Raw genomic sequence first — 12306 nt, 5'->3', positions numbered from 1 at the left:
TCAAAGATAATGCATTAATAAAGTAATCTCCTTTAATTAACTGCTAAACTGACAGCATTAATGACTTGGTGGTTGTACACAAATTAACGACATCTCAGAGTTACGGCAGAGAGTCCGTTTATTGTTGCTCTTCTTACCGCTGCCATGCGATCCACCTCGTTCCGACTGCTCAGAATAAAACAGGCCTCAGCGTCATCCATTCTGCAGAAACAACAACAAGTAAAGTCAAAATGCAATAGGCCTACTCGAGTAAAGTCGTATTCCGCCTATGATCTTAAACCAGACAGAACAGACAAGAGACATCCTTTGATTTGATATTTAATGTAGAGACAAACACACACAGAGTATCCTGAAATGCACTGTATGTGATGTTCTGTAAACGTGGATCTGTTTTTGCATATGATTATGACAGACAGGAGAATGAAAAACAAGTGTGGGAGGATTGAAATGGTGCCAGAGGCAGGATGTGAGCGCGACACACACCCTGTCCTCCACTTCTAATTGCTCTATCACAACCCTGCCAAATGTTAACAGTGAAGTTATATAACCAATTTCATCTGAAATTAATGTTTGGTATATGGTGCTCCACAGATTATAGTACCACTGTTGCACAAGACATGCCATTTTCCCATGCCATTTTTGTTTTGTTTTGTTGTTACAGTATTGCATGTGAATTTGGGAGACTCAACATAGAAGTCGAATTAAAATAAATGCCAAATTGAAGCTGGTACTCCATGATCACGCAGTTATTTTCATACACTGCAGAAAGTTCATCCAAAGCCACAGCAGCTGTTTCAATCCTTCCATTAACATTTCCACTTTCATGACTTAAAATTGAGAAAATGTGAGACAGGTCATGATTGCTTTCCTTAGGAAAAGAAGGGGTAAGCTGTAGAAGAAATGGATATAGTTTTAATCAATAATTACAATTTTGTCTCAGCATCGCGAGAGGGACAATAAAGGTTTATATCCTGCATTTTTTTATACATCCATAAAATGCAATACACAAAAAAATAGCATCCGCTCTAGCTAATTAGATCTGAGGAAAAGCTGTGCAGGACAGGCTGCAAACCGAATTGACAATAAAAGTTGTCTTTTTTTCCCAGAGGCCTCAGGAAAAACAAACACAAAATGAACTTCAGTGAACATATCACACCTGATACAGCTCCCCATAAATTATGTAAACAATGTTGTCATTTAAAATCTAAAATCCATCATCCTCCCAGTAGGCCTATTTGTAACTTATTAAAATGAGAGGATTTGTTTCACCTGCAATTGTAGAAATGATAGCAATTACATAGATAAGTGTAAACATATAAACATATTAGCAACACTTCAGTGACCAGACTAAGAGCTCTCACATAATTTTATTCAGTTTCTGTTTTTATTAGATTTTTTATTACTTGATGAAGTTTCCCAAACCTTAATTGTAAGATGTCTGGTATCGCTTCATTAGAAGATATTATTTAAATCATGGTACCCCTTACACTTGCTGGATTCAGGCTGTATTGTATTGAAGTCGATTAAAAAAAACAAAAAAACAATTTAAATACTTTCTCCCCAAAAGTTGTCCTTTTAACAAAAATGTAAGTAATGTCAATTTCACCACATTTTTATACATTCATTCATTTAATTAATTATTAATTTATTATTAGCAGTAGTTGTATTATTTTCCTATATTTCATTCAGTAATTAATTTGATATTTTTCTTTATAAGTATCTTATTTCCTCTTGTCCTTCGGTCTGTAATTAGTTTTAGTTTTATTTTGTTTGTCTAATGGTATGCATACATATATTTGTATTTCATATTGATTTTATCAGGTATTCCCTGAATTTATTTGACTTGATGCTTATTGGAAGCAAAAACAAACAACTATTTGGTACTTATTTATTAAGCTCAATAGAGTTGATAGAGGTTATACTGCACTACCTTCACGTGATGCACACCTCATTCTGCAGAGATCCAACCCAGAAGCTCTGATCTTTAGTCAGTTGTAAAAAGTTTGGTTTCTAAAAAAGAGACATCACTGTTGGGTGTTTTATTTTTTATTTGTTGTTGCATTGAGCCCCCAAGCCCAATTCACTCCAGTTCCATTACGTTTAAGAGAAACTAGACTACGATAGGGCAAATAACTCCGACAGTTTGCCACTCAGACCCAAACAATGAAGATTGATTTATCTAAAGTCCAACATGTAGGAGGAAAATAATGCACTCTTGATTTGATTTAAGTGTCACATACTTGGCTCTGAGCAGGTCCTGGTCTTTGAGAACAGATCCCTGCAGATAGATGACTCTCTGAGACCACAGAGGGATCTGCAGCACTCTACGCACCTGCAGGTCCATTTCACTCGGGCACAGGATCACCACGTAGTAATCCTTTGAGAATACACAAGAACACGTGTGATATCCAATGTGAAATTCCTTCAAAACCACATGGAAGATGTCCCAAAATCTAGGTTCAAATACACTTACTTATATGTCTCTAGTTACTCTACTTATCTGAGGTGGCCCAATTAGTCTGATATTTTTATTTCTGTAAAAGTAGTAATGTAGTGATTTAGTGGAGGTCAAGTATAAAGCTGCAGAAAACGCATTTTTTTTGAATAAGTACCGGCCCCTTAAAGTGAAACTGAAGTGAGATACATTCCATCACTGCCTTTATCCCCCCCGATGTGCGTACTCTGCAGTATATAAATGTGTGATATTGTGATGTTCGGTACCTGCAGCCTGGGATGGGCATAGAACTCATTGAGAAAATCCATAAGCAGGTCTATCTTCAGCGCACTGACACACAGCACCACGTGTTTCTCCGTCTGCGCTCGGTGCCGGCTGTAGTTTCCTCCAGACTTCTGTCTCTCCATCCACAGATACATCAGCTCCTCAAACTGACACACAGCAAGATTACTGAGTAACGCTCACACACACAAATAAACATTCACATATAGAGGAACAAACCGCCCAAGACAATACAACTAGTATAAAAAACACAATACGTAAAAAATGATGATATCAGTGCAGAGGTATAATAACAATGCTTATATTAGATGACCTCTACAAAAGCAGCAGTAACGTTTTTTTTAGGCTCGACTTAAAAAGAAACTCAGGGTTGGGGAAGACCTCATGTGTTCAGGAAGTTTTATCCAGATCTGTGGAGCAAAGAAACTAAACTTTTAGGGGTCGTAGTTCCCCTTCCATATCCTCTTACCTGCAGAGGCAGCACCACCAGAGCCACACAGATCATGATAACCACCAGCAGCTGGGAGGGCCAGATGCGGGGGGTAACGTCTCCGAAGCCCACCGTGGAGAAAGTGACGATGCAGAAGTAGAAGGAGTTGAAGAGTGACAGATTTTTCCCTGCTCGCTCGAGGTGCTGGATCCCACATGTGCTGAGTGGAAAAATGAGAACAAACACTCAATATCTCAAAACTATGCATCACTACAGTGACACTGAATAATTAAAAGTATTGTTGGCATCCACAAAATCTAACCTGAATATATTAGAGGTTTACTTCACACTACAGAAACACAGATGGACTTTACAAACAGCTCAAAGAAATCCTGCTCACCCGGTGAACACCAGGCAGAGCAGCGTGCAGATCAGGATCAGGACCTGGTTGAACATGGCTGAGTTGGTCCTCTGGATCGCTCTGTGGACGTCATTCTACCCAAGGAACCACAGTGTACTTTAACATGTGAAGCTAAAAACTCAGGAAAAGAAGCTGGTGGACGATTGTTTACACGAGGTGCAAACACGGAATTAAAAAAAAGCAGCTCTTTTAGTTTGTTTTTCCTGCATATAAAGCTTCTATATCAGTGATGGACCTTTGTGGGAACTGCAAGAACAAATCAAGAGATTTAAAATGTTGAGGAAACATATTGATCTTTTTTTGTTGTGGATCATTTCTTCCAGGACTCTCTTAAATGCCCTACTAGTGGTGGATATGCTATTACATATAATACATCTAATATAAATTATATCTATGACTTTAGATTAGATGTTTGATATTGTTCGGTCAAGCAACATTTCAATTCTGTTGACAGAAATCTTTCTTTAACATAAATATTTTTTTTATTGACTTTTTATAATACACTATATTGGATTATTTCACATGGTATATGTACATTGACTCGTTTAATCTTTAGAGATGCAATATGTTTAAAGTTTGCAAGTGGTTCTTATGCTCTTCTTATTAATCTTACTCTGAAAAGTGACAAAAACTTTTATGTGTAAAGTACCACTTTATTGAAACACTCAAGCAAAGTAAATGTACTTCAATACTCACGTGAGGTAACACTTAATGTATGTTGCTGCTCTTGGATGATGAATGACAGAACAATAATATTAATCCTTCTTGCTACAGTTCAGAGGTTAATGCTGTACTTTTACTCCATTACATTTATTTAATCCCTTCAGTTAGTTTACAGATCTAGATTAATGATGGTAAATATAATCAGCCCTTAAATCAGACTTTAATTCACCTGCAGTAAATCCAGCAGCTACCCTGCAGTATACAAAGCCATTCAAACTAGCTGCACCTTTACCAGCTCTGAGAACACTTTAATGATCAATCATTATAAAACATATCAGAGATATTATTCTGAAATGGACCAATCAAACAATGACTACTTTTACTGTCGCTACTTTAAGTACATTTAGATGAGAGTACTTTCTACTTTCACTGGAGGAACATTTTGAATGCAGGACTTTTACTGTGACAGAGTATTCCTACACTCTGGTACTGCTACTTTACTCAAGTACAAGAAATAAGTAGTGGTTGTTGTCAACAGCAGCTGCAGTATTACTATATCATTAAAATGTTGGTTAAAAATGTATCCATTAACCAAAACAATGAAGTAAATGTTCTCACTCACGATCATGTTCTCCAAAGCACACTTAGCCAGCCAGCAGTTGAGAAACACAGGGATGAAGATGTTTCTGATCGAGGGCCAGAAGATCTTGGGATAAAAACACATTTCAACTCAAAGTGTGACGTATTATTCAGTATCATTTCAATAGTTCTGCAACCACACAGTAAAAGCTGCACAGAAACGGCTGTATGCATCGTGGTTTATATGCTTCAAGGTGAAAGCTTCAATGCTCTTAACTTAAATTTGGCACCCAAAATAACGTTGATGCAGTCTGCAGTTTCTAACTATTACATGTGTACAAGAAATGTGGAGTTGAAGACTGAAGGGTAAGGACAAATAATACAAAAATCTAACAGAAGTATGGTACTGAGAGAAATAATGCAAATAATTTACAAATCAATCAACAAGTCTTCTCTTTTCTGTCCCACGATGGGGAAATGTACAATGTTACATCAGCAAAAGACTAGAATAATGCCAAAAATAACATATTAAACAAAAAGAAAATGCAAGCGGTGGCATGTTCACAAGAGCCACGCACTTTGGCCCTTTTGCTAGGAGGGATAGCGTGAATCGTTTCTATTTTCTTACTATAAAGATTTTTATTCTTCACTTTCCAGTGTCCATCGATGTAAATCTGACCCTCAATAATACTTGTCTTCATTTCTTAAATGCTTACATTAAAGAAATAATGAAAAAGTACAAAAAAAGAGTGCTTTCATTACCGTTGTTTGCAGTGTTGGAGGTTATTAGAGATAATGATTGTCAGAGAGTGGCAGAAGCATTACCGTGATGATGAAGGGAACTGTGTTAATCATCTCCAGAAGAAAGGACACCTGGAAGATCTGCTCCCAAATGTTCCCCTATAATGAAATAAAATAAAAGCATGAGCAGAGATTATAACAGTTTTAACCTGTAGGCACACAATGGACCGAGAGTGAGTCACTGCAGAGATGCGGGTCTTAATTGTAGTCTGTCACTTTGCACGAACACTTAATTCTTCACCTCCAGCAGATCCTGTAATTACACCTGTCCTTAATGTAGCCGTGACAAAAGTCCTGGGATAATTACGCCACTTATTATCTGTCAATCTCTCAGACTGGAAGTGACTCATTGCATCGACGGGCTGTATTAATGACATGCATGAAGTCTGTGTGTGTGTATGTGTGTGTGTGTGTGTGTGTGTGTGTGTGTGTGTGTGTGTGTGTGTGTGTGTGTGTGTGTGTGTGTGTGTGTGTGTGTGTTACCTTGTAGCTCAGATACATCAGTAACATAGTCTCCAGAAAACTAATGATGGCTACAATCACCTGCGCAAGAAAAAAACAGGAACACAAGCTGATCAATTGTTAACAAAATAATCATTTTAAAAAGAAAGAAACCCACAATGTTGTCAAGCACTTGTCAATCAAAGTGTTTGTTGTTTAGAGTGTGTACATTTTCATATCAGTATGTAGCGTCTCTCCTGGGACATGTCTCCAAGCTTTGATGTTCAGAAATCTCTTTATGTTTCTCATACTGCCTGTGCTGCAGCTCCTCTTTTCACCCTCTTAAAGATTTCCCGCACATTAGCCTATCACATAAAATGTGTTGGAGCGCCAGCCAATAGAAGTGCGAGTGTTACACAGTGATGTCACTATGTTATGGAATTACACAAAGGTGTCAAATGGAGGCGTTTGAGGTGGGGGGGGGGGGGGGGCTTGTCAGACCATTTACATGCACACAAACCTATTGAACACACTGCAGGGAAGGGAAAATCCCCAAAACATAATATGGCCTCTTTAAAATATAAAGTATATATTTTTATATATCATGTGATGACTCACTTGAATGGCCCAGACAGGAACTTTTCTATCCACCCAGAAGATCAACTCCCTGTCAAACAGAGCAACCCTTTTATTATCAACAAATGACCTATATAAGTCAAGAAATGCTTTATCATCGATAAATATTAGAGATTCAATAAGAGAGTAAAACATGTGACAGTTTGTCAGATGAACATGTGCAAAGTTAATCTCAGGCCAAGTGAAGTAATTAGCTGCTACAGGAGAAGAGCTGTAAGACACTCACAGAATATGTTGCTTTCACCATAGGCTACATAATACTTTCTTTTAGTTTGACCCTGAATGAACAGTGATCACACCTCCTGCTGCTTACCAGTTAATCTCTCTGTCCTGCACTGATCCGTTCCACTGGCAGTCAACACTGCAGGAAAGTGAGAAATAGAAAATAAATTGAAGTCCTCTGACCTTTTGATGCTTAACAAAAATAAATAAAGGCTTACTAAAATACATTTATTTCAAGAAAGGTTGCTTGATGGATGAGTAATTTCTAAAAGCATTTACTATTTCTTTTACTGATCTCTTTTCAAATCCCTGTGTGCCATTGTTTCACATGTTATCTATCTTTGAGTCTATCATTAGTGCTGTACGTTAGTGCTTCTGTTACACATGGACAAACCATTTGACGTTGCCACTGTTAGCGTTCTGTTGTCCTGCGCTGTGGCTGGTGCCGGCGCCCTGACCCGGGTTATCAGTCACCACCCGGATAATGTACAGCAGGCAGGTGAGCAGCTTCAGGGAGAAGTTGAACACACGGATACGGAGGCCTAAGGATGAGACAGGGACACATTATCCAATCAAATACTCACAAATACTGCTTTTGGTTCACCCAACACACTCCTCCAGAAACAGTACCTCAATAACACCAGACCCTTGGAATAATATCAGTCAGCATTGAACAATACTCAATTCAACATGATTTTCTATTGATAGAAAGGTTAACAAAGAAATCAAATAAAACGTATTCGAGCTCTGAATTATATCCAATGACATCAGGACCTTGTTATTGTTTAAAGATTAAGAAAAAGTTGTTTCCTCGGCTGCTGGAGTCATAAAGATTTCAGATTTCTAGCTATTCAATCACATCACCCTATCGAAAAAACAAATGTATTAAAATGTTACCAAAGATTTCAAATATAGCTTCACCTCGTCCAGGATAGAAAATCCATGCACTAAAATCCAGAAAATTCAATTATTGCAAACCCCTCTGTTTCGGTATCAACCATGTTACTGTTGAATGCTTGCAACAAGTGAAAGAGACTCATAAAACGTTCAACATACAGACAAAAACATCAATAGCATTTATGCATGTAGCTCCTTCTTCACAACATTCTGCTGTTTGAGTTGAAATCCCTGCCTGGCCTTTCAATACGTATAATCTCGTCCTAAAGTTTTGGAGACAGGGCTTTCTAAGAAGCTTTTGGTAAGAAGCTGCACCAGAACTCTGGAATACAATCCCTGAAAATATTAGCGCAGTATAATCGCTTGACTCCTTTTCAAAAGAGTCTTAAGAGCCTCTTTTACTCTCCTGCTATGACTCTTGAAATGATTTGCATTCCACATTGATCTGCATGAATGTCTGCATGCCTCTGCATTAGTTTTTAATAAATAAATGTAGAAGGTGAAGGTGACAGTGCTGCAGCAAAAATGCTATTTATTGCGACTCATGTATTTCTCTTTAAATATGTGGTTGCTAAGCATTGAACTTGTTTTTCTATATGCAAGTGGGTCTCATTAGGAAGCAATGAGTCTGTATTTGTTATTTTGGTGACCTTTAATTCACCCTTTCCATTATGAAACTCATAGATGTGTGAAGATGTTTTGCACCATACACTTACTTGATCTTTGGTTTTTGATGAAGAAAAGCTTCAGGCGCTCCTTGAAGGTGTTTTCGTTCACATAAAACTCCACCTGCACCCTGACAGAGAGGAAAAAGGAAAGGGAAATTCATAAAAAATCAGAGGAGAGTTTGGTGATTATCTGTCTCTGATTGTGTTCCCAATTACAAGACGGGTGACTATAGGACACACAGCGTAACTAAAGGAGACAAAGAGCAGCTGATGAGGATCATTTCACCAAAACTTTAAATACATTATGAATATTTTAGTGGATAAAGCTGCAAATGATTCATAATAATTGTAAAGTAAAATAATATTGTAAAAAAATGTGTGTAGTGCTGATAGCTTGATAACATTTCTTTTTGACTGCATATATCTATAAACATTTGCACTTCAGTTTTTAAGTTGATCATTTAAGCTTTTTTACTTTGGATTTTTCAGAAATGTAAATGTGAATCAATCACTTTTCAAAACGGCAACCTCATTTTAATACATTTTTTGTTTTAACATTTAATAATGGGCCGATCATACTGAGTGATAAAATATTTTCCTTTTGTGTGTTCACCATTTTACCTCAAATTTTAATTACTGGTATCATTCATTTCTATTTTTACAGCATTATTGATTCCTTACATATGCAAGTGTAATTAAATAAAGACAAATATGCATATTAAAAACAAGAGGCTTCCCCCAGGGTTCGGTGCTTGGTCCTCTCCTCTTCATCATATACCCCTTCGCCCCTGGTTACATCATATGCTGCCATGGTCTCCACTTCCACTCCTCACTGACAATGTCCAACTTTACATCTCAACAAACTCCATCACCACTTCAAGCTTCTCCACTCTCACCAACTGCCTCCCTGAAATCCTGGATGCAAAACAACTTCCTTAATCTCATCTGTGATAAATCTGACATGGTCATCACCGGTCCCAAATCCCTTACCAAAAACAATAACAATCTCTTCCTCTCGATTGACGATTCCACTCTGTCCTCCTCCCCTCACATCCGCGACCTCGTAGTCATTTTCGACAGCAACCTTTCTTATGAAAACCATATCAAGCACATCACCAAAACCAGCTTCTTCCATCTCAAAAAGATATCCCGTCTCCTTCCATCACTCTCCTTCTCTGCTGCTGAAGCCCTCCTCCATGCATTCATCTCATCCAGACTAGACTACTGCAACAGCATCCTCTTTGGTACAGCATCCAGACTCCTCAATTATCTCCAGTACATCTAAAACTCTGCCGCCCGTGTCCTCACCCACACCTGCTCCTGTGACCACATCCACTCACTGCAGAATCTCCACTGGCTCCCCGTCCCCCAACACATCTACTTCAAGATCCTTCTCCTCAACCACAAAGCCCTTCATCACTAGGCCCCTTCCTACCTCACAGACCTGCTCCAGCACCACACTCCTTCCTGCAGCCTCTGCTCCTCAAAATCCTCTCACTTCCACAAAGGACGAGCTCCAGACCTGGGGGGACAGAGCCTTCACCATCGCTGCCCCCTCCCTCTGGAGCTCACTCCCCAAACACACCCTTGTTTGCACCTCTCTCACTATGTTCATCATAAATCAAAACTCACCTTTTCAGATCTGCTTTTAATCTTGAAATTATTGTTGTGTTTTGTATATTTGAAGTGTGTTGTTTTAATTATGTTTTCATGAATTTCTACTCTGTAAAGTGTCTTTGAGTTTCTGAAGCGCCCTATCAATAACATGCATTATTATTATTATTATTATTATTATTATTATTATTATAATCTGAGGCAGGTTGAAATCATATGAGGCTGCCACTGCACAGATCACAGATGTCAGCGTGTGGCTGATCGCTGCACAGTGGAAGGACAGAGGCATTGTAGGTGTTTGACGCAAACCGGTCCATTCCCTGTCTTAGCTTTATCATGTCTGCACCATGATGCAGCTACACAAGACAACATGCATGAAACAGACAAACAAACAAAAATATGTAAAAACCAGCCGGTTAGAGAAAGGCTCTTCACCTGAGAGCTGACGTCACTCATGAGGGTCCTGCAGATGCTCTCTGTCTCACCCTTCCACCCACCCACACAAGCATAACTGTGCAACTAATGACCTTTAATTCCTGCTGAGCACACAATTACTGGCAGAGAAGGTCTGACATTAGTCATACTTCAGTTTCACATCCTGGTGATTAGGCGCTTTGGGACTGATTGTGTCTTTGGAAATGAATAACTCTGCAGAAGTTTCTCAGGGGAAATCTCCTCGCAGCTCTGGATCGGAACTGCTGTATCAGATCAAATCTGGAGGTGTTCATCAACCCTGAAACCTGAACACATACCACTACAATGAAACCAGGGATTTGACTGTGAAAGTGAACATATTTATTTGGCATGATTTCAAACAAGTTTAAGGTAATCATTTTACTTGACTTTTTTATGCAGAAATGACCCAACTTTACCTCATTCCATCTTCATTACACTATATAGATAAGTAGCTTCTCTACATCCAATTTAAGAGGGATATTTGAGTTTTGCATGGGATAATCCTCATCAAATATTTTATTATTACTATTAAGCAACTTTTTCCAATGTACTAATTAATTTTGAAAAAGAAATGCTGAAAAATCACTAGTTTGGGAAACTGAATTATCAACATTTTGTTGTCAATGTGAAGGTTGACTTTTTATATATACCACATTGTCATGATCCTTGTTTATTGTCTGTTTCCTATTTTATTTTGAAATGTTTTCTTGTGTCATGTTTAGTTTCATTGTGTTCACCTGTTGCCCCTGTGTTTCTCCTCCCCCTTCCAGCTGTCTCTTGTCTTGTGATTACCCATGTGTGTTTAGTCCCTGTTTCCCTTTTGTCTGTTGTTCGGTTGTCGTTGATTCCCAACTGATCTTGTCCATGATACCTGCCTGTTCCTGTGACCCTTCATGTGTCAAGCTAAGTGTAACCCAGGTGAAAATAGACATGGTTATTAAATAGTTAATAAATAAGAATAAATATCAAACAGAATTTCATCATTTCAAATAATTTACTTTATTGATATTAAAAACATCTTAAACAGATAAATAGGATTAAAAACATTATTTCATGGTTTTGGTAATTTATTTTATCATTGGTTGAAGTTGAAAGGTCATATCTATCAGCTAATCACAGTGCTGATAGTCATTCTCTTCCGGAAGATTCTCAGGAGAATCGAGGAAGCAAGAACAGGTGAAGTCACGCTTGAGAGTAGCTCCGGTAAGAAGATATTAGAGCTAAGAAATCTAAGTGTATTTGACGATTTATTTTCTTGCTGTGAGTGTTTTGTTTACCCTTCTGTCTATGTCGATAGACTGTGGTTTTGTTTAGCGTTTTAGTTTTTGAGTTACTGAGGAGATTCGCGGAGATACAGTTTGCTTTTGAAGATCACGCATCCAGCGCGTGGTCAACGACATTGGATGGCGAGCCACCCGAGGAAGGAGCAACGTTGAACTGTGTTTGTACGTCGAAAGAAACATCTTTTCTCCTATTCGAGGAGAGCGGACATCGTAGTGAGGGGCCGGGTGCTTCAGCCTTTCCCTTCCTTTCCCTGCCGAGAATCAATCACCAACTGCGGTAAGACTGTGCCAGTAGTAGCCGCCATACTTCTCCCCTCTGGATCACGTGAGCAGTGCGTGGACTGCTCCGCGCTGCTGTGTGAAAGGGAACTTTCTCCCTTTCTCTCGCCAAAGGACTGTTTAGCACTAAGGAATTGATTTAATGGACATTGATACAGTTAACCATTTTGTGTTGATAT

General features: G+C 38.5%; 1 protein-coding gene across 1 annotated transcript in view; it reads right to left on the bottom strand.

Moving 5' to 3' along the window:
* The window catches only part of kcnt1a (potassium sodium-activated channel subfamily T member 1a), a 42289-nt gene that overhangs the window by 17962 nt on the left and 12021 nt on the right, over positions 1 to 12306 (bottom strand). Inside the window, exons 3-14 of the mRNA XM_063888828.1 lie at positions 8544 to 8623; positions 7325 to 7472; positions 7022 to 7069; positions 6691 to 6739; positions 6115 to 6174; positions 5656 to 5730; positions 4874 to 4957; positions 3568 to 3662; positions 3207 to 3387; positions 2722 to 2886; positions 2241 to 2377; positions 138 to 201 (exon numbers count right to left, since the gene is read on the bottom strand). Of these exons, the coding sequence (XP_063744898.1) occupies positions 138 to 201; positions 2241 to 2377; positions 2722 to 2886; positions 3207 to 3387; positions 3568 to 3662; positions 4874 to 4957; positions 5656 to 5730; positions 6115 to 6174; positions 6691 to 6739; positions 7022 to 7069; positions 7325 to 7472; positions 8544 to 8623 (1186 nt within the window). The remainder of the gene's footprint in view (positions 1 to 137; positions 202 to 2240; positions 2378 to 2721; positions 2887 to 3206; positions 3388 to 3567; positions 3663 to 4873; positions 4958 to 5655; positions 5731 to 6114; positions 6175 to 6690; positions 6740 to 7021; positions 7070 to 7324; positions 7473 to 8543; positions 8624 to 12306) is intronic.

Source organism: Eleginops maclovinus, chromosome 8 (genome assembly GCF_036324505.1).
Source record: "Eleginops maclovinus isolate JMC-PN-2008 ecotype Puerto Natales chromosome 8, JC_Emac_rtc_rv5, whole genome shotgun sequence".
Lineage (NCBI taxonomy): Eukaryota > Metazoa > Chordata > Actinopteri > Perciformes > Eleginopidae > Eleginops > Eleginops maclovinus.
The sequence above is the reverse complement of the archived record's forward strand: the minus strand, read 5'-3'. Positions and strand labels throughout refer to the sequence as shown.